A 22,583-nucleotide genomic window follows, 5' to 3' on the forward strand; every position below is an offset into this window, starting at 1 on the left:
TTGGTTTTATGGACTGGTTGTCAATTCTTTTCAGATCAGGGTACGTTAAACAAGAACAGTGTCTGGGAAACTATTATCCTTCCTAGAGATCTGGCTAATCGGACCTGGATCCAGTGACAAAAAAGAGCCTTTCTAGGTGATTTTGTGGTATTTTGCTATGTCAGGGATAATTTGGCTGTGATTCCTGCATTGCAGGAGTTGGGCTAGTTGATCCTTCTAACTCTGCAATTCTATTATTCTAATTAAGAAGCAGCACATCACTAATCCAGCAAACATGATGAATGGGAAGCAATAAAACAAGCAGACCACCAAACTGAGAATCATCCTCTGGCTTGAATGGTCTGGGGAGGAGAGGATGATGGCTCTCCCCCCGCCCCCCACATGCTGCCTCTTCTTTGCCCCATTGCATTAATAATAGAAAGTTAATGTTGAATCTCAGCAGTCATGTTCTTGGGTTGCATTCTGTAATCCAGCTCAGAGGCGGACAAAGAAGAAGAAGGCTTTCCATTTAAACGGTTGGTGTGAACTAGGAACCCCATCAAAGAAAAGGAAGTAAGTGTCTAGCCACTGCTTAATTCCCCACTCTCCAAATTATCTGACTTCCTCTGGCATGAACAAATTTAAACGCCTCATTATTGCTCAAAAGTGGGTGGAGCAACACAAGTGAATTGTCCAGTACATTTGACTACACCTAGACATGCACCCGCCTCTATTCTCCATCCAGTCAATCAAAAACATGTACAGAGAGTGTGTGAAGCTGTTGAAGGGTGTGGCCTGGGGAGAGTCCTGAGGGCCAGAGAGGTCTGGAGGGCCACATTCAGACGCTGGACCTGATATTCCTCATCCTTTGTTTACTCTGTTACAGGTTCTTTGGAATCCATTGAGATGGGAGACACTGCCCAAAATCCAGCACTGTTGGGATGCGGCTATAATTGTTCCAATAACAACACTTAGCTGTGATCAAAGCATGTGATTTGTTTGGAAGTGAACAAGCTGCTGTTGCTAAGAGACCTCAAAGGCAGTTCAATTTCCTTCCACCACTCAGGTCCCTATCTCCCCCCACCCCCAGTAATAAAAAGAAACGAAAAGTAGGAAATAGAACAATATTTTAATTTGACTGAATCTGCTCCCCCTTGAGGGATCAGCCACCTTGCACAAATCCACAGATAGCCTTCTTGCCAGAGCATTTGTGCTTATCTTAAAACACAACACAATAATAAGAAGAAAAAATCTGTGCTGCGAATTCTCTGGCGTCCTCAGCTTCCTTTTCAGATTTCAGCTACTTTGGAATAAAATGGCCTTTCTTATTTCTCAGCAACACAGGCTGAGAAAAACACTAATTAGGCTTTGTGAAGGAGGAAGGTGGACTCTAGGACCCTGTCAGAGTCCTCATGACTTTCCCAAAGCCCTGCAGCTTGCTTACCTGGCTTTGGGAAGGCATCACAAGGGTTGTGGGTCAGGGGCATCAGAGGTTTCTGAGGGCAGCCAAAAAAGGCCTTGAGGACCGGATGAGGCCCCCAGGCTGTGTGCTGGACTGCCCTGGCGTAAACTGCAACTTCCTACGACTATGGCTGCATAATTTGCACTTTCCAAAACAATATATGAATCGAAGCACAGCCGTCCTCCAAAATCCACACTTCTCTGGATTTTGCAATGCACATCCAAGTAAAGCATATATGTACATAAACAAAGTGTGCGTTGGTGAAAGCAATAATACAAAAATGCATTACATCAGGGGACATGTAATTATTAGGGAATGTGTGCTGTGCAAAGAGGTGTATATTATAAGCATGATTACATTCAGAAATGTGAATATGAGGAGAAAGTCACCCAGAAACATAGCTGTCAACTTACAGATTTGAAAATAAGGGACCAGCAGCCTTGAAAATAAGGGATCAGCAGCCAAAATAAGGGATTTTCCAGGCACAGGTATGTTCAACTTCTGAGCCCCTCTGAGCCAAAGGCAGAAAGCCCAGCCAGCAGCCAAATGAAGCCTCATCAATAAGGGACATGGCGCTGGGATAAGGGACTGTCCCGCCACATAAGGGACACTTGACAGCTATGCCCAGAAACGGTGGTGAATTTTCATGAGAACCTCTAAAAAAATATTCCCAAACTGTTGTGGAAATGTAGAGAACTGCTTAAGGCTGGAGAAATGAGAAAAGGAGAGAGATTGACAGATTAGTCTCTAATAGTGACTATGGCAGACTGGGCACTATATCAAGCATAGAAAATCCTATTTGGTGGTCTGCAAACATAGCTCAGCTGTTATGTGTGTGTGTGTGGGGGGTGTTAATCCAGCTGTTCACATCATTTCAAACCATCCCATGCTTCCAGTAAGGTATAAATAGCATTTTGGTTGGGGTTTCTTCCATCATCACCTTTTTCTCCACCCCTGCCCCTCTGTGGATTCTAAACTAAATGAAACTAAACTAAACAGGAAGGGAGAAGGTAAACAAACAGTGAGACTGATAGATTGAATCCCATGAAAATCAGTATCATTTGCATACCAGACCATTCCACCTGACCCCCAGCTGCACATACACAGAGCGACAACATGGTCTGCTGAAAGAATATGTTAGTTGAGGCTTTGCAACAAGGAACAGGGTTCATCTGAAGCCTCTGGGAAGGGTGTGTGTGTGTGTGTGTAGGGGGAGGGTGTAAAAACAGATGGAAATTTAATTTTTTAATGGCAGCAGCAGATGGCAAAAGACACCAAAGTGTATTCACACCATGTCAGAGCTGTTTATAGGCTGCCTGGCTACACTGCAGTGCATTCCAATCGGGTTTAGATTATTGCTCCCCAGAGACAGGCAGGCGATTGGCTTTTGAAGAGCAGTGTATTATTTTCCCTGTGTACAAATCCTGGAAATAAAAAAATTAACTATAGTTGCGGAAGCGGATGAGGGAAAGATTTAAAATAAGCTATGTGAGGATCAGAAATCCGCTGGGCATCGTTCCCTAGGGAAGGGCAGGGGGAAATAAAGAATTGCCAGCTTGTAGTTTTATTTGACTGGTCTGGTTCCTGTGCCCTCAACCATTGCTCAGACATGCCAAAATACATGCAGGTGCACCTCCTCACCCCGCAAACTTCCCACACCATCGCTAAGAGCAGTGCTTGAAGAAATATCCTTCTTTGGAACCCAGCCAAAGCCAATGATACAAACCCAAGCAATTTGTGCAAATGGACTTACCATGCACAGAGCTGCTCAATTTGTAAGATTGATGCTGGGTGAGATATTTGTTTTGTTTCGGAGAGACAGAGGGTTGCCTGGTATGTTTTCTCACCCCAGATTCTGCACAAAGCAAGCCTTCTTTTGCCATCCTCTGCCCAAGAAATTTGTTTGGTACATGATGAGACAGACGGAGCAGTGCATGCCAGCTAGGCTTCCAGGGGTGGGGGTGGGAGGAGAGTTGAGGAAGCCTGGAAATAGGGCAGGCTGATGACAACAAAGCAGAGGTTGGAAGGGAAAGGTGGGCGACTTGCATGCTGAAGGTCCAGGTTCAATCCCCGGCACCTTCAGGTAGCACTGGGAAAGACTGCTGCCTGAAACCTAGAGAGTTGCTGCCAGTCAGTTTTAACAATACTGTGCACAGGTGGTCTCAGGATCAATTCCCAGAATCTCATGGTAGAGCTGTGTTGCAGGAACCCCACCCCCCAATCATTTAGTTTGTACAAACTCGACACACACACTCACACACGACATATGCAATGTTTCTGTTATAAATTCATAGAAAATCAACCGTACATTGGATCTACACCGGTCCACTTTTATTTTGCTCCTTGAAGGAAGGACTATCAAAAGGGGATGGTTTGATACAGGACGGCCATAATCCCTTAAGCATACCAACACGTATGCAGGAGCCCTACCCAGTTGGCATGCCAACCTTGATGGTCCTAGACAGAAGACCATCAAGGACACAAAGAACTTGCATATGGGAGTGGATTCAACACGGACTGGAACAAAGGACAATGATCAGATCTTCCCTCTAGGGGCAGGAAACTGCCAGCTCCCCTTTGTCCTCTGGAAAATACTCATGGGGAGGGGGAAAGGGGGGACCAGCCAGGTGACAAGATACTCAGGTTACCTCCACAAACCCCTCCCGCAACCCCTCCTTTTTGTGATGTATCAATGATGTAGTCATGATGTAGTTGTGATGTAGTTCTAAGGGGTGTAGCTTGGGGGATTAGTAGCTAATAAAAGTTGGAGTCTCCTTTTGTTCAGGGCTTCCATCTTGTTCCACCTGGTGGCCGGTGGGAGTCCTGTCGCGGCAGTCTTCAATAAAGACCAAGCCTACTGGCTGCTGTTTTGCTCTGGTATTCCTGGCTGGTGTCCTTGTTTTTTGTCCAAGGGAGCCCTCAGATATCCCCGTTAACAGCTGGGAACTCAGGAGAGCTGCTACCAGTCAATGGAGAGAATACTAAGCTGGATGGACCAATGATAGAACTCAGTATAAGGCAGCTTCTTGTGTTCCTGTTTGACACGCGCTGGTTCACTGTCTCTTCATGACTACTCATTGGTTATTCTAAGTTGAATCTTGCATTGAAAAGAGGCTTCTGACTTTAGCATTGGTAGATCTCAAAGTCATGCCATAGGCTTTCCTAGCCCTTATCCTTGTAATGGGGCAGGAGAATGGGGGCGGGGGGAATCACATCTGGCAACCAATGTGCCCCTAGGTTTCAGATAGTACATGGGTAGATGAGTCTAAAAAGCCCAGGACACAAATTTTCATAGCCCTCTAGTAGCGATGGTGGCTCATTTGCCAGAAACAATGTATTTAGCCTTAACTTTGGAAGTATATACTCAATTCTGACCAAACTAAGCCTCCTTTTTAGACTCGTCTACCCATATACTAGCGGGACGTGGGTGGCACTGTGGGTTAAACCAGAGAGCCTAGGGCTTGCCAATCAGAATGTTGGCAGTTTGAATCCCCGCGACTGGGTGAGCTCCTGTTGCTCAATTCCTTGTCCTGCCAACCTAGCAGTTCGAAAGGATGTCAAAGTGCAAGTAGATAAATAGGTACCACTCTGGCAGGAAGGTAAATGGCATTTCTGTGCGCTGCTCTGGTTTGCCAGAAGCGGCTTAGTCATGCTGGCCATATGACCTGAAAGTTGTACGCCGGCTCCCTCGGCCTGTAAAGCGAGATGAGCGCCGCAACCCCAGAGTCATCCGCAACTGGACCTAACGGTCAGGGGTCCCTTTACCTTTACCTTACCCATATACTATCTGAAACCAAAGGGGCATTTCGGTGCTGCTAACGCAGCTCTTTGACGTCACCCCTAGAGGCACACTCTACTTTCTCTCAAGACAGACGGAAGCCAACATCAACTTTTGTTATGCTTGTAATTACGTATTTTCTCATGTTGTAAGTCAACGACCTTGACCATAGTTTTAACTATGGAAAGGTGGCATACAAATAAAATGAGGGATGGGTGTATAAACATTTTTGGTTTTTTTAATGGGTTGAATGGAGACCTTATCCACTTTAACCAAGATGATGAAATTTTCTTCTTTTAGGGGCTTGTTGGGAAGGGACTGAATAGACACCTGAAGAGCTGATCCAGACATGACAAGACATTTCAGTCTCAGGAACAGAAGGAAGATTATAGTTACTGTCAGGGGTTCAGAGACAGAGACACAGGTGAGGGAGGAGACGGAGAGCGACGAGGAAGAATCCCAGGACAGTGAGGAAGAGGATGACAATGACTTGAGATCTTCCATGAGTCTCTCAAGTGAATCGGAGGATTCTCAGGAGGGGGCGCCCCTAGTCAGGACAAGGGGGGTCACAGGGGGGACCTGCCAGGAGCAGGGAAGCAGCAGGGAAACCCCGAGCGGGAGTGGGAGATCGGGGCCGGCTTCCCAGCAGGAACGAAGGGAAGAGAGGGGGGTTCCCAGTGTGACACACGGAGCGGAGCAGGAAAGAGACAGGGGAAGGAGATCTGGGGAGAACGTCCTGCCGGAAGAGGGGGAGAGTAGTACAGGGAGTAGTGTCAGTGTCAAAAGGAAGGTCAGGGGTAGCGAGCGCGCGCCAAGTTCAAATGTGGAGGCGCGCGGAAATGGAGAAAGCCCGGAGGAGGAGCCCAGCCCCAAAGCACGAAGGAGGGGGGAACAGGCATCTCAGGAATCCGCTTCGGGAGAGAGCAGGAGGGAAGGAACCCAGGGGGGCAGAAAGACCCTGCGGAAAAGGAAAGACAGGAAGCGGTGGTCTAGCACAAGCCTCATAAGTTGGTGCAGGGGCGGGGACGAGTCAGAGGGGACTTCAAACGTCTGACGTTAAAGACACGGGGCTGCACGCCTCGGTTGTGGAATCTATAATGAACTGCAATAAACATCCCTGTATATAAGAAGAGCTTGGCGTTGGTCTTTTGTGAGCTGAGACCTGAGGCAGCCTCTGACAGTTACCTTCCCAACTCCCCAATCATAATCACTTATCATCTTTATTAATGCAACACAAAGATGAAATGATAAGATCTAAGGTGATAAGAGGGATCACCTCCCACCCCCTCAACAGTATTATTTAGGAGGCAGTGACTATTACCTCAGACCCCGATCCTTCTTAATTCACTCCCTGTTGCATCAAGGTTTGTGCTACAGCAGAGATATAAAGGCAGAAGAATAAAGCAGTATTTTGAAGAGGATTGCATGGATGGGCTATTAAATAGACCTGTCACAGCTAATATTGTTGGAAGGCTTTCAGTTTCCATGGTGACAGTCTAACTGCTCAGTTGACAATGCTCTAAATCACTCTTCAGTGAAAGCCACCCTTTCCCCCCTCTCTCTCCTTGACTCAGAACTTTGGACATTAATATGTCTCTGAAGAGTGCCTAAAGATTGTTGTGTCGTTATTTATCCCTTCAACAATTCCTGGTTGTTGTTTTCAGGGAAAACATATGGAAGTTTACTTAGCGAGTGAATTAATTTTAACACCCATTGGTGCATGCACTTTGCACATGAAAACGGAGTGCATAGTGGTGCTCTGCCTGAGACAAACCTGTCACAAGTGCTGGCAGCCACCCATCTATAAGATGCAGCTTTTCTCTGCATCTGAAGTGCTGTTTTCCATCAGAAGGAAGTTGAATCTTGTGCATAACAGTGGATGTTCATCACTGAGTTGCTGCAAGCTTAGTCTTACCAGATGGAGGCTTTTCAGTGTGCTTTCCTGTGACCACCACAAGCCCCTGCCATCGTAAGAACAGAACTTTGATGGACAAGTGCAATGGGGACTGCACACAGTAGGCAAAACCATGCAGCAATTTCCACCCTTTCCAACTTGAGAGCCACCACAGAAAATGCCCTGTCAACACACTGCCACCGCCTCTTGAACCCCACCCAGTGACAGAATATAAGCCCTCCTGGATCAGGCCCGTAGCCCATCAAGTCCAGCACCCATTTCTCAGTGGCCAGCCGGATGCCAGTGAAAAGCCTGCAAACCGGACCTGAGTGCAACAGCGCTCTCTTTGATTGTGATTCCTAGCAACTGGTATTCAGTGGTTATCACCTCCTACAGTGGACATAGCCATCACGATAAATTTATCCCCCATGAATTTGCTCTAGTCAATATATGTATTGTACTTGTTTTTATACATGCAATTGCACTATATTGTCTTTATTGTATTGTGAAATCAATTCAAGATGCTTCATAAGAAGAGTTTCGTAAGTGAAATTAAAAATAGTCTCTTTTAAAGTCACCCCAGTTGGGGGAGAGCACTACATCATGTGGGAAATGAACCTTGCAAAATGTGTGTAAAGACACAGGAATGGTGCTTTGAAATTGCAAAGTTGTGCTTTTAGTTTCTTTCCTGCCAGATCCCTATCTGTCACCTGTCATCTGGTAAGTGTGTGCTCTGAGGAATTCAGGGATTCCTCAATAACAAGATGTCAATGAAATGATTTTCAAACACTTTATTTAACAAATAGAAATCTTAAATAAAGCAAAAAAAGCAATGGAATGCAGATGAGATTAATCTGCAGATGAGAGCCAGTGTGGTGTAGTGGTTAAGAGCGGTAGTCTCGTAATCTGGGTAACCGGGTTCGCGTCTCCGCTCCTCCACATGCAGCTGCTGGGTGACCTTGGGCCAGTCACACTTCTGTGAAGTCTCTCAGCCCCACTCACCTCACAGAGTGTTTGTTGTGGGGGAGGAAGGGAAAGGAGAATGTTAGCCGCTTTGAGACTCCCTAAAGGGAGTGAAAGGCGGGATATCAAATCCAAACTCTTCTTCTTCATATTTTCCAGCAAATATCGCAAGAAACAAGAAATGAAGAAGCACCCATGGAATATGCTTTGTCCAATGGTTACCAATCTTGCCCTGCAATGTGAAACTAGAACATAATGTTATGAGTTGGGCAGCAGGGGAGGAAGAAGGTTGCATGTGAGATCCTACTATCCCCTGGACCAAGCAAGTGCTAAATATAAGCCAGGATACTGTAGCTTCCTGTGTTGAGGCTATAGCCTGTTATGTACTAAAGTTCTCACCCTGGGCCAGCAGGGGGATAGTGTAGATAGTTTTCACTCAGGTCCACGTCAGTTATTTTAGGCGGGAAACCCTGGGTTGTTGTTGCTACAATGTTGATAGCCGGCTGCCTATAAAAGCAGGCCGGCTGAGCTGTTTGCTGTTCAGTTCTGTCCAGCTTACAATAAAGAGCTCCTCTGGAGAAATCACTGTGTCATCTGCTATGTTCGCCCACAACTTAACATAGCCCATGATGGGCCATTAAAGAAACAAAGGAAAGGGGTCATGTGTGAGATTGCATATGGGTAGACCTCCTCATCCAGCTCCTGGTTAGAAGGATGAAGCCAGAGTTTGGAGTTCAGTTGCACTGCAGTGATGTGATCCAGAAGTAAAGCAGCAAGCTGGAGAGACAGTCAGGCAAGAGACGTTCCCAGCCCTACCAGCCACAGTCAATAGTTAAGAATGATGGGAATTGTAGTCCACAGGTTCCGCCTCCGCTTTAAAGGACCAAATCACGCTCAGGCTTTGCTATCAGATCCTGATTGATGTGAAACAAGCCAGTAAGACATGAAGGACCCAAGGACATGAGCCAGAGACCACAAACTGGAAAACCCCAATATAGTGTGGGGGTGGGGCAAAGCAAACTAAAACCTCCAGCCAATAGCTGCCTGGGCAATGTGTCCCACTTTTCTGCATTGTCAGCATTCTGCGTTGCGGAAATGGCAAGTCCTTCGCTTGTGGCTCTCCCTGCAGCTTGTGCAGTTCTCCTATTCCGGCCGAGGCTGTTGTGGTGGGCGTGCAGCTTGTGTGCGCTGCTGCACTCAGTGCACATCCTCCTGGTCATATTCTCAGTTGTCGGTGAGGTCCTCGTGGTGGACCCTCGGTTGGGACGATGAGTTCGACCGGAATCCTTGCACTGACCTCTCGGCAGCTTCAATTGCCAGGGCCTCCTCTGGGGCGACCTGGAACACCAGGTCCTTCTTGTCATAGAGGCACCGCTGCAGCTTCTCGTCCCTCAGTCTACCTCAAGGCGGTCGCGGAGCATATTCTCCAGTTCTGTGAAGCTGCAGAGCCGGGCAACCCGGCGGAGGGAGGTCACATACCTGGTTATGGTTTCTCCAGGGGTCTGCCGCTTTGAATAGAAGGCGTTGCGACACGCTACCACCTAGGTAGTGAGAAGTGGCGAGAAGTGCCCTTTCAGCCATTCCATTGTTGTTTTGTAGGGAACAGTCACGATATTTGCGGGTGCGAGGAGGACGCGGGTGATCTTGAACGTTTCTTCTCCACAGACTCTGAAGAATGTTGCCCTCTTCTTGGCTGCATTGTTGATATCCTTTGCCTCCAGGAGGAACTGGAAACGGGTGGCGTATCCTCCCCAGTCTCCTGAGGCTGGGTTGAACAGCGTGAAGTTGTTGTCTGTTGCAATTCTGGGTCCTTGGGTCCCAGAGCTGTAGCCTGGATGCATGGTGCAATGCAGCAGTGTTGCCAGTGGTGGCCGCAGTGGAGTACACAGCGGACAGCTCAGCAGGATCCTACATTCGCCACCAGTGAAATATACTCAGTCGCGTGGTGATTTCATGCTCTTTATTACAGCTCATAAAACAGTGAATGAATTTCCCCCCAAACCTCAGGCTTTATATACAGTGGTACCTCTGGTTACGTACTTAATTTGTTCCGGAGGTCTGTTCTTAACCTGAAACTGTTCTTAACCTGAAGCACCACTTTAGCTAATGCCGCGCCGCCGGAGCACAATTTCTGTTCTCATCCTGAAGCAAAGTTCTTAACCCGAGGTAATATTTCTGGGTTAGTGGAGTCTGTAACATGAAGCGTCTGTAACCTGAAGCGTATGTAGCCCGAGGTAGCACTGTACATTATTTACACGAGTCCCGTCTGATTCTGCTTCCCTCCTGGAGCCCGACTGGCTCCTGCAGGCCAGTCAGGTTGTTGCATTCTAGGATCCTACCTGCCTATTCTAGGATCCAAGCTTAGTACATAACAGGCACCAACTAAACGCCCCAGCCTTGTGGCGTGTGAGTGAGGGGGTGGAATATCCAGCACTTTTCATAGGAAGGAACAGCTGGGAGTGAACGGGGCTTGCTCTTGGTAGCCAATCAGTTCCAGGGCTGATACCTCATGCAGGCAATGAGAGCGAAAAGGACTTTCCTATCGTAGGGAGTAGGTGGGCGACGCTCTTGTGTTGCCTCAATAACATGCGCCACTACGGGGGGGGGGCGGCGGCAAGAAGGGAGGATTGTGCGCGCGAGAACCTTTCAAATGACGAAGAGAGGGTAGCGGGCGGGCTTATTTTCCCACACCAACCAATGAGGGACTCCTTTAACTCAGGGCGCGAATGAGCGCGCGAAAAAAGAGGCAGAGACTTTTCATACCGTAAGCGGTAGGCGGGGCCTTGCTTTTGCTCTCTGGCCAATCGCAGGCTCTACTACCTCAGACGGGGAGAGGAAACTTTGCGCGCGCGAGAGACTTACCTATAATAACGGAGAGGGCGTAGTGGGTGGGCTTGTTTTCCCCCCTCAACCAATGAGAGGCGTAGTCACCTCAGCGTCTCGTGGTCGCGAGCGCTGAGACGGCGCGCTTTTTGCTTCTTCCGCCGTCTCCCCTCACGGTGCTGCCGGGGCGGTGTGAGGCCTAGCTTTCTTCCAGGTCGCCTCTTTTCGTCTTCCGATGGATCCCGCCGAGGCCGAGTTCCTGGCCGAGCAGGAGCTGGTCACCATCATACCCAACTTCAGCATGGACCGGATTTACCTCATTGGGGTGGGTCGGCGGCGGAGGGAGCCCGGCTGGCGGGACGTCGGAGGCGGGTAGTCATGAAATGCCGACCGAGGTCAAAGTGTGAGGAAGAGAACATTATGGGATGGAAGCAAAGGGGATAAGAAAGAAGTGGGGCGGACGGCGTGGGGTGGGAGATCAGCGTTTAAATGACGAAATCATGGAGCGGAGGGCGGGGGCTTGCGGTTAATTAATAGTAATGTTTTATTCACGGTGTAGTTGTGCTATATATTCCGCTAATAAGTACCTCGAACGAAAAAATGGCAGGGGAAAAGCACACGCAATAGTAGTTACTTATATTACTGCTTATGCTTCGCCTTTGAATAACACAGGCAGCTCTTGAAAAGAGGGAAGAAGCAATGAAAAAACGCACGACTCCTAGCACCTTATCGAAACAAAACGCTTAAAAAATGAGGGATTTGAAATGATCAGTACATTGTCATTGAGCAAGAGTCAACTTTATTCAAATCATATTAAGCAATAAAAAGTGAGCCTTATGTCGCTTTGGAAGACAGGGTTGTAGCCAACGTGCTACTCAGAGTAGGCCCATTGAAATTAATGAATCCAACTTACATCTATTTATTGCCTTTTTAATTTCAGCAGGTCTTCTGTGTGTATGACTTAACGTTGGCTACAGCATTAATAAATCTGCTACAGCTTTATAGTTTACTTTTCACCGTGCAGTCCCAATACAAAGTTGCATACTGCTTTAAGCAACACACTAGCCACATTGTTCTGCATAACAACCCCAATAGATTGTAAGCACAAACACAAAACCATCAGCAACACTGCAGTGAGTGGTATGCTGGACTTGGCCTCTGCTGGGGCTAGATGCAGCTCTGAAGCTTTGAAAGGAGTACATTCCACAACTTAGGGGCCATCCCAGAGAAGCTCCTTCCATGTACCACCACCCCATAAGCTTAACAGGATGGTGGACTTTCCTGCAGATCTTAAGACAGGTTTATAAGGGAGGGTGTGCTCTTTATTTTGGGACTACAGATTGTTTAGGGCTTTATATGCCAGTGCAAGAGCCATGAATTGGGATGTCTTCCCTCCTTGGCATTGTGTTAAAACACACCTGAATGTTCCAGACCAGCAAACAGCTAAAACCTCAGCATCTGTAGAGGTGGTCACATTTTCTGATGATCAGTTAAGCAAGGGCATTTGATTAGCAGCACCTGTCTGCTACTTAGCCTCTCAATTCCTATGGAAGCAGTAAGGGTGTACCGAGTTTTCCACATGTCTTCTCCATTTTAACTTTATTTTTGTTAAATAAATAATGACACGGTGCAATATGTTTTGTTGAGCATCTGAGGTTTTATTTACCTAATTTTAAGATCTGCTAAGGAACAGGTGATTGTTATTTTGCCTTGACATGTAAAACCACAGAATTCAAAGAGGGTGTACTTTCTTTTCCCCATGACTGTACTTGGGTGTTGCAAAACATATTCTCTTTTTGCTACAGTAGTGTTGCAGTTATCCCACATTTTAGGATACAAATCCTTTGAAGGTGGCTTTAAATAAATTATTAAACAACTTTAAAAAAACAACAAGCAATATCAACATTTTCAAAACCATCAGGATATTTCCCACAAGACACTTTATTGTATTGTAGGGGAGACAGGGAGCAGGTTGATAATGACTTTACCTGACTCCTGTTTCTCCTGCAGTCCTCCATACATGGTAATGTCTTTTGAATATATTAAAGAATAAACATCTCAGATGAAATGAGGGAATAACCTATTTGTGGTCATTGAGAATATAGCTGTATCTGAATGGAAACACATTGGCTACTCCTGCAGTAGACAGTGCTGTGCTATATGGACCATTGACCAGCTTAATTATAATATAGCTTTGAATTATTCCCTGAAAATTCAGCTTAGTCACTTCTCCCCAGAAATGAAGCTTAACGAACAGTTAAAGAGATCAGAATTGCCAAAAAAAAGGACTTACGACTTTTCCTTGTGGTGGTATACATGCTTTGTATGGTGTGGTGTAGTGGTTAAGAGCAATAGTCTTGCAATCTGGGGAACTGGGTTCGCGTCTCCACTCCTCCACATGCAGCTGCTGGGTGACCTTCGGCCAGGCACACTTCTCTGAAGTCCCTCAGCCCCACTCACCTCACAGAGTGTTTGTTGTGGGGGAGGAAGGGAAAGGAGAATGTTAGCCGCTTTGAGACTCCTTAAAGGTAAAAGGTAAAGGGACCCCTGACCGTTGGGTCCAGTCGTGGTCGACTCTGGGGTTGCAGCGCTCATCTCACTTTACTGGCCGAGGGAGCCGGCGTACAGCTTCCGCGTCATGTGGCAAGCATGACTAAGCTGCTTCTGGCGAACCAGAGCAGCGCACGTAAACGCCGTTTACCTTCCTGCTGGAGCGGTACCTATTTATCTACTTGTACTTTGACGTGCTTTTGAACTGCTAGGTTGGCAGGAGCAGGGACCGAGCAACGGGAGCTCACCCCGTCGCAGGGATTCGAACTGCCAACCTTCTGATCAGCAAGTCCTAGGCTCAGTGGTTTAACCCACAGCGCCACCCACGTCCCCTTAGGGTAGTGATAAAGCGGGATATCAAATCCAAACTCTTCTTCTCTTGTATTCAAAAGGTTTGAGGTGTTGGACTTCCGGGTTGGCGCCTCTGGCAATGGCGGATTTCCTCCGATCGGGAGGAATCCGCTCCGTGGAAAACAGGGTCTGAACCGCCACGGCGAGGCGGAGACCCATTAAAAACCACAGGCGGGAGAAGCCTGTGGACGTGGGATTCGGCTGGCACCTTTGCGCATCCCCTACCCGCGGGGAAACCCTGTTTTGGGGATCCGGAGCGACGTGGGGTGAGTGGCGTGGTGCTTTGAATCAACTGCTTCTTTCACGGAGTGAAGCCACATTGCTGTTGCCGGAGAGCGCTGACTTTTTCCTGTGGACAATTGGACCTTAAACAACTACTCGTGAGTAAAACGGAAAATTGGATTCTTAAATACTTTAATTCGGCACTGAAACGGGAAGGTTATAGACAGGAAGTCCGCCTCCCGTTTTTGTAAATAGACTGAAGCAAAGACGTTACAAGTTAAAGCCTTTGAAAGCTTTTGGTAAAGGATCAAATTTCCACCGGCTTTAAAATACAAAAAACCCCTTGGAAGCAGGAGAAGAGGGGAAAATTTTGGATCTAGTGAGTCTGCAGGAGAGAGTGAAGAAATTAAATTACCACTGCTCTGAACCTGGGAACGGGCTGCCAGATGACGTTTGGAGAGAGTGCTTTTGACAGAACAGATTTGACAGCTAGCTAAATAAGAGTAAGATACTGTTTCCATTGTCCCTTTCTGCGTTTAAAGAAGAGGAAAAGTAACTGAAAATTTATCTTTAATGCCTGAGTTGCGCTTGAAAGAATTGATACAAGTGGAGACTGTTTCCCTCTAGAGGGAGCTTTTGAAACTGTTACAGGATATAACGGGGGGATTTCCACTGGCAGATAAGGTGTCTGAGAACCAGAGAGCGACCTTGGACTATTTAAAAATGTTGACAGGAGAGGCCATTGTGACTGTTTTATGCAAGATAAGCTGTTCGCTGGGACAGCTTCACAAGAAGATGGATGACATGGCTTTCAAACCATGATAATTTGGAACAGAAAGTGACCAACTTGAGTCAAAAAGCGAACACTAATATAGAAATAATTCAGGATTTGGTACAGGAACCCATTTTGGCAGGACAATGGTGGAGGAGGAGAAGGAGAATGCTGCTGTTGTTGAACATAAAATAATACAAGTGAGATCTGTGGTTTTTCAGAAGCAAATTGAGGATTATAAGTTGAGGCCTTCTATGATTGAATCTAGGAAAAGTCAGACTCCGAGGAATGGATCCCGGCTTGGATTAAAGAAGGAAAGTTGGAAAGAGCCTTTTATGCAGGGATTAACTGACTTTTGGGACATGGACTTAGGCCTGGAGGAGATTGAAGTTTTGGGGGCCTTTGGAATTGGAGGAATTTTGAAATATACCCGGAAATACTTCATGGACTGTAGCTTTAACTATGGAAATTTAGTTGATCTTTTCAGAAGGAAGAAAAGGTTGGACAGGCTGGAGTTTCCCCAAGATTTGCTCTTTAGCATTAAAGCAAATGAAGAAGATCTGCAGAAGGGACTTGGAAAAGAGTTAAGAGCCTCGGACATAAGATTGCCAGGTTGATGGACTTTATGGAATTGACGGAAAGGACTGGCAGAATCCGAAACCTGGGAGAGGAGATGGTGGAAGAAGATTGGAAAATTTAAAGTTTAGAAAAATAGAAAAATTTAAAGTTTAGAAAAATAGAAAAATGGTGGAATGATTTTTTTTCTTATTTTTTATGGGCTTAACAGAAATGTTATAAGGAGTTAAGTACATATAAGTATCTTAGTTTTAATGGAAAATAAGGTTAAAAAAAAGTTATTTACAATATCACAGAAAATAGAGAAAGATGGAAAGGATTTGCTGAAACAATTCATAGAAGTGGAACACAAAAAGGGAGGTGTGAGGAGGTCGAGAAAACAAGGGAATAAAAAATAGAGTATGGAAAAGAGACAATGTATGTTTTTAAATTGTTTTTGTTTTGTTCTAGTCAGGGTTAAGGGTAGGGAGTGGGGTTTGTTTAGCCTAGTTTAATGTGCTTAGTTTTGAGTTTAGGTTGTGTTTTGTATTGTTTATATATTGTATTGTATTGGTTTTTCTTTTTGTTTTTCTCCTTTGTTTTTTCTTTTGTTTTTTCTTTCTTGCTTGCTTTTTTCTCTTTTTTGCAATCTATAAAAGTAATAAATATTATTTAAAAAACAACAACAAAAGGTTTGAGGTGTTATTCCTAAGCATCTCTAGGCAGGGCTGGCAAAAACTCATGTATGAAAAAGTGGATAGATTCTCCCATGCAGTGGGAGAGCTAGATACAGTTATACAAGACAGCTTCTTATGCATCTCATTGTGAATGTCTCACTTAGGGGGACTTGGGTCCCTTTAATCCTGGGCTGCCTGTGGATGTGCCTCTCTGGCTGGCTATCAACCTAAAGCAAAGACAGAAGTGTCGACTTATACCTCCAGAATGGATGGATGTAGGTAAGAACTATCACCTGCAAGTAAGTTATTAACTGAGTGGCCTCTCATAGGAGTTGGATTTTTGCTGCTTGAGTTGAAGTTATTGTTTCTCAATTGCTAGAATATCTTTAATTGCTTTTAAATTTTGTTTACCTGGCTATCCATCCACATTTATCGCAGCATCTCAGCATAGGTTTTAAAAATTCTGATTGAATGTTACAGTTTCTAAAGTTCTTAACTTCTTATTAATGTTTTAAAAATAACATACTTTTTTCAAAAATAGAAAGCTACACTATTTTCAGCAATATGTGATACAGGCGCGTGCGCATGCACACACACACATTACACACTTACACACACACACACACACACACTGTTGTATCAAAAATATATCAACTGTTTACAACAATATAAAAAAATAAGTTTAACAAGTGAATTCTAAGACATCAAGAATTATGATTATATTAGTGTGCTTTAACTTTGATTTCAAATACCGTATTTTTCGTTCTATAACACGCACCAGACCATTACACGCACCTAGTTTTTAGAGGAGGAAAACAAACAAAAAATTTCTAAACGAAATAGTGGATATATGATTTTTGTGGTTCATGCTGTGGCCACAGTCATGTGATCTGACAGTGAGTTTGGAGTAGCCCAATGCAAAAATCCTGAGGATCCATGTGGATCCATGCTTTGTAACCACGGAGGAGGGAAGGAAGGGGAACCATGGATCCTCTGCTCACGACTGCAGCAGATCCCCCCCGCCACCTGCAGGCATTCGCTCCATAACACGCACAGACATTTCCCCTTACTTTCTAGGAGGAAAAAAGTGAGTGTTATGGTGCAAAAAATACGGTATGTGTTTTCATGGCAAATCATTATGTTTGTTCACAAAGGTCTATAGTAGTGAGATGATTGCTCATTCATGTTAAGCACAACTCTACCTAACTTGCCGACTTGTGCTATTATCACACCAGGCTTTTTGAGTCTTGATGGAGAATGTCTTCACAATAGAGGTGCTGATTTCTTTAGGAGCCCTAGTAGTACTGTTACCGAACATGACAGCATGCTAGCTAGACTAACAGATTCCTGTTAATAACTTTTCATTGCTGAAGCTCCTCCATGGGAATGCTGTCTCCTCTTTATGCAGTGTATTGATGAAGTGGTTGTTCCTGCAAGATTTATTTCTGCTGGAAGCAGGAAATTACAGCATCTAGTTCTTTGTATACCATATCTCTTTTTGATCACTTTCTAGAAAAACTGGAGCAAATTCGGGATCAGGAGCGCAAGGAAGATACTTTCACTCCAATGCCTAGCCCATTCTACATGGAATTAACAAAGTTGTTGCTGAACTAGTGAGTGTTTTTTGATTGATTTAGAAAATGTATCCTGATATTCCAATGTATTTGCCTAGCTCAGGGTAGCTTACAGTTAAAAGCCAAATCATTCCAAGGAATCCTCACTGGCAAGATTTCTAGTTGACAGTTCTAATATGAACAAACCATTTAGTGAACAAACCATTTAGGGTCACATTAGATTTCATCTATATGATGATGAATTTTATATATGAGAGAATGACAGCCAGAAGGGAACATTAAATGAACATTGTCCAGAGTGCTTATCAAATGCAGATGTTTGCATCTATTAGTGTGGTGCTTAACTTTTGTTGTAATGGCAGTATATCTCTCTTCTGCAACCTTTAGCTTCAAAACTAGGTTGACACAGAGTCATATTCTCATTTGCAATAATGTAGAATTCAGCTCATCCAGTGTTTTGTAGCTTCAGATATGGGGAAAATAACAACTGCTTTAGAAGCTGATGAATATTGCTTATGTCCAGCAATTTATGAAATGAGCATACAAAGTGACAATTGTTCTTTTGTAGCCTATTCTAGGAATGTAGAAAACTTACCTTTTAAAGAGTCAGGCCACTGGTCCATTTAGCTCAGTATTTTCTGCACCGATTGGCAGTGGCTTTCTTATCTTGCTTATTTCACATTAATGTTTTAGATTCAGGTAGGTAGCAGTGTTGGTCTGACGCAGTCAAAATATATATAAAAAAATTGTCCAGTAGCACCTTAGAGACCAACTAAGTTTGTTCTGGGTATAAACGTTTGTGTGCATGCACACACAGGTATCTGAAGAAGTGTGCATGCACACGAAAGCTTATACCCAGAACAAACTTAGTTGGTCTCTTAAGATGCTAGTGGACAATATACCGTATTTTTCGCTCTATAACACGCACCTGACCATAACACGCACATAGTTTTTAGAGGAGGAAAACAAGAAAAAAAATATTCTAAATGAAACAGTGGATGTATGATTTTTGTGGTTCATGCTGTGGCCACAGACATGTGATCTGACGGTGAGTTTGGGGTAGCCCAATGCAAAAATCCTGAGGATCCATGTGGATCTGTGCTTTGTAACCATGTTTTAAGTGGGGAGGGAAGGAAAAGCACTCAAGGGACAAGGAGCATGCGTGGGGTGGGTGGAGAAGGATGCTGTTAATAATGCAGAAGAGGGGTATAAGGGGAGAAGGCTCCTCTCCTCTCCCACTTTGCTCCTTTAAAACAAGCAGGCTCTGCTTCTCTCCCTCCTCCCCGGCTTAGAGAGCTGAAAAGCTTTGCTGCTATTTAGCGAGCTGAGTGGGGAGGAGAGAGGGACACAGAGCACGGTTGCTTTAAAGCAGCCAACCAGACAGGAGCCACTTACACCTGTGTAAGCGGCTCCTCTCCCGTTTTGCTGTTTCAAAGTGAGCCACGGAGGAGGGAAGGAAGGGGAACCATGGATCCTCTGCTCACGACTGCAGGAAATCCCCCCGCCACCCTTAGGCATTCACTCCTTAACACGCACAGACATTTCCCCTTACTTTCTAGGAGGAAAAAAGTGAGTGTTATGGTGCAAAAAATACAGTATATGTTTTAATTAGTTTTAGAATATGTAGTGCTGTTTTAATATGTTGTGATGGTATAGTGGAAGGTAGTTTTGAAATACTTATAAAATATCTAGAGGTGCCAGGGATTGAATCTGGGACTATTTGCATGCAAAGCAGATGCTCTACCACTGAAGTACAGTTCTTCACCCATTCTGATAACTTTCCCTTCTCCATTAGTGCTGTGGACAATATTCCAAAGGCAGATGAGATCCGAACATTGGTTAAGGATATCTGGGATACTCGAATTGCAAAACTCCGGTTGTCTGCTGATAGCTTTGTTAGACAGCAGGAAGCTCATGCCAGGGTAAGAGGAATCTGTGATGAGTTGCTAAGTTTTGTAGTGTAGTACATGAAAATATATGAGTAGTGCATGTTCAAGCAGTGCGTTGTGGGAGTCATCTAAAATTGATTGTGAAAGTGGCAATGGTTTCCTAGTTAGCAAGAAATGGCGGCAGCAGGTCTGTTTTTTTGTGTTTTGATTGCTGCTCTTCTGACACTGATTTATACTTGCAAGCATTGTATAGTCTTTTGCATGAATGTTTGCAATTTTGCTTTGAATGTTATGAATCAACTGTGCACTGAATCTTACTTATTGAATGATGATATGCATTGATCTTGCCATTATGTACAGCACCTGAGAGCTCCAGTCAAATGCATCTTCTTGCTGCTCAGAAGCATGAAGCAAGTCTGTTCTTGAAATACTTGTGCACATTTGTAGATGTGCTCCCTTAATCCACCCTATTTTCTAGTTTGGTTCCATATCAGGATGTTGGGACATATACTGTATAAATATCATGTATTTATGTGAAACAGTTCAGATACTACAGCAGCCTTTCCCAACCCTGATGTTTCAACTACAACTCTTACCACATCCCTGTTTGTCTGTCAGGCTGGCTAGGTCTGATGGTAGCTGTAGTCTAAAACAACTCAAGGGAGCCAGGTTGGGGAAGGCTGCACTGCAGGATTTTTTCATGTGGCTGGTGTCCCATTACTACCCCCTTCTTCCAAATTCTGTGAGCAGAAATTCTATATGGAACACAACAACTGGACTGGATTAGTAGGCTATCTTTGCTGTAGTCCTGTTTGAAATATTTGGGGACAATTTTCAAGACTGAGAATTTAGGAGGAAATAAATGGATAAATCAGGGATGGGGAACCTTTGGCCCTCTAGATGTTGCTGGACTCTACCTCCCATCAGCCCCAGGCAATGTGTCAATTTTCATGGATGATGGGAGCTGAGAGTCCAACAATTAAAGGGTCAAAGGATTACCTTGGGGTAAATGAAACTAGGGGATCTCTTCCCCTAGTCGATAAAAACACAATCTAATCTTACATGTTTTTGGAAGATTATGCATAAATGTCACTAAGCCCTAGCCTTGCAATTACCGTATTTTTCGCTCTATAGGACGCACTTTTTCCCTTCTAAAAAGTAAGGGAAAATGTGTGTGCATCTTATGTAGCGAATGCAGGCTGCGCGGCTAAGCCCAAAGCCAGTACAGGGAGACGGAGTGCTCGCAGCGCTCCGTCTCGCTGTTCTAGCTTGGGGATGGCTGCGCAAAGCCTCCGCAGGGCAGCAGGGTGCCTTCATCCCGCTGCTCTGTGGAGGCTTCAAAGGCTGTCCCCGAAGCCAGAACAGCAAGAGGCTATCCCAGAAGCCTGTCTGGGATATCTATCCCAGATCCCTCTTGCTGTTCTGGCTTCTGGGGTTCAGAATTTTTTTCTTCTCGTTTCCTCCCCCCCAAACTAGGTGCATCTTATCGTCCGGTTTGTCCTATAGAGCGAAAAATACGGTATGTGAACTAGAAACATGCTTACTGAAACTATTGAGGGGTACAACCAGATTCTGTTATTCCTTACGTGACCACATAACTATGTAATTTTTTTTTACAAATCTTGTGCTTATTGTTTTGTAACATTTGTTCCTTCTCTCTTATAAGCTGGATAATCTGACTCTAATGGAGATCAACACTACTGGGGCTTTCCTTACTCAAGCTTTAGATCATATGTACAAGCTCCGTACAAATCTCCAGCCTGGAGAAAGTTCGCAGTCTCAGGACTTTTGACAACCGAAATCTTCCATGAAATACATTCTGACGTTCTGCTTCTCAGCAGTTTTTCCTGAGCTTTAGGCAGCTGCCTCTGTAAAATATTGGTCTCCAGTACTCCTATAAGATTGTATTGAAAGCAAAGACGATGTCAGGGGAAGGTTCAGTATAACATATCCTTTTGTGGACAAATACTGGAAAACTAAGGCTGATCCAATCTGCAAGCAACACGGGGGGGGGGGGTGCACAGCCTTTTTTGACAATAGCTCTCCTCAGCAAACAGATGATCCTGTGCAACAGTCCTCTCAGCTCCTGTGTGACTGTCATTCCAAGGTGAATTGGCTGCAACTCTTTGCAGTTGTCTTGCTACTTTGTTGAATTGCTTTGCTCTCAGTCTTAAAACTAGAAGAAAATGAATTGATCCTTCTCCACAGGATCCACTTCCTCAGAGGGCCCTTATTTTCAGATGCCTCTGGGAAAGATGACAGAGTGAGACTATTTTATACACCTGGCTGCACAGCACTCCTGTGAGCCTGCCTGGGGAGTGATAACCCATCTTTCCAGCAGGGCACTGTGTGCTTCCACTGTGATATCACTTACTGCAGTCTATTTGTCAACTGTCCTCAAGAGATAAAGGATCCTCTCTGGTTGCTTTGTCAGCAACCACTGAAGTGAACTGCTTTGTGTATGTGTGTCTGCGGAAAGTGAGAACATGTGCCTTGTTTCTGTTTTTCACAGAGTAAATCGATTTGTTTTGTGTACCTGCATTTTATCTCTGCTGTAGACTCTTTGCTCTAAATTTCCTAAAGCCAGTCACTTGCTAGTCAGAATCTACCCCATTTTAATTATGTAGGTATTCATTGGCTGTTAGGACTCAGGCCCTCAGTCATACAGTGAGTGCTCCTACCTGTCTGGTTTGTAACCTTTATAGCTGTTGGTAGAGGCAGAAGGGAAGAAAATAATAAAGAGGAAGGTATAGTCCAAATACTGTTATGTTGACACTTGGCAATGAGGCAGATTCTTAACTAGACTGCAGTAAAGTACATTGTTTAGGCAGCAACACACTGACCTCTGCTGGCTGTCTGCAAGATACTTGATCATTAAAGTAGTTCTTCAAAAAGTATTGTGCTTTTGTACTTTTTAGTGAAATGTTTGTAATTTTTTTTCACATTTTTGATATTTTTATAATGCAGAGTCCCAGTGCAAGCTCAACCTGTTAATTTTTTCATTTGTGATATAAAAAATGTAGGAGAGGTTAAATTTGTTGGAAATTCACACCAACACTGAAGAAACTATGTAGTGACAAAGTAACATTATTGA

The 22,583-nt window shown here is 44.7% G+C and overlaps 1 protein-coding gene across 1 annotated transcript; it reads left to right on the forward strand.

The window, feature by feature from the left end:
* Nucleotides 1–10,904: 10,904 nt before the first annotated feature.
* GINS2 (GINS complex subunit 2) lies at nucleotides 10,905–22,375 on the forward strand. Its single transcript, XM_083513855.1, has 5 exons — nucleotides 10,905–11,224; nucleotides 16,191–16,305; nucleotides 17,540–17,639; nucleotides 19,396–19,522; nucleotides 21,156–22,375. The coding sequence occupies exons 1-5, from the start codon at nucleotides 11,135–11,137 to the stop codon at nucleotides 21,279–21,281; spliced, it is 558 nt and encodes a 185-aa protein (XP_083369981.1). The 5' UTR covers nucleotides 10,905–11,134; the 3' UTR covers nucleotides 21,282–22,375.
* The last annotated feature ends 208 nt before the right edge of the window (nucleotides 22,376–22,583 follow it).

This window comes from Podarcis liolepis (assembly GCF_965112155.1).
Source record: "Podarcis liolepis genome assembly, chromosome: 7".
Taxonomy (NCBI): Eukaryota; Metazoa; Chordata; class Lepidosauria; order Squamata; family Lacertidae; genus Podarcis; species Podarcis liolepis.

What these genes read in the sequence shown, in the direction of transcription:
- GINS2 (XM_083513855.1), top strand. Translation starts at nt 11,135, where the DNA reads ATGGATCCCGCCGAGGCCGAGTTCCTGGCCGAGCAGGAGCTGGTCACC. An exon ending in TCCAGAATGGATGGATGTAG is followed by an intron (nt 16,306 to 17,539) that starts GTAAGAACTATC and finishes ATCACTTTCTAG; the next exon opens with AAAAACTGGAGCAAATTCGG. An exon ending in AGCAGGAAGCTCATGCCAGG is followed by an intron (nt 19,523 to 21,155) that starts GTAAGAGGAATC and finishes CTCTCTTATAAG; the next exon opens with CTGGATAATCTGACTCTAAT.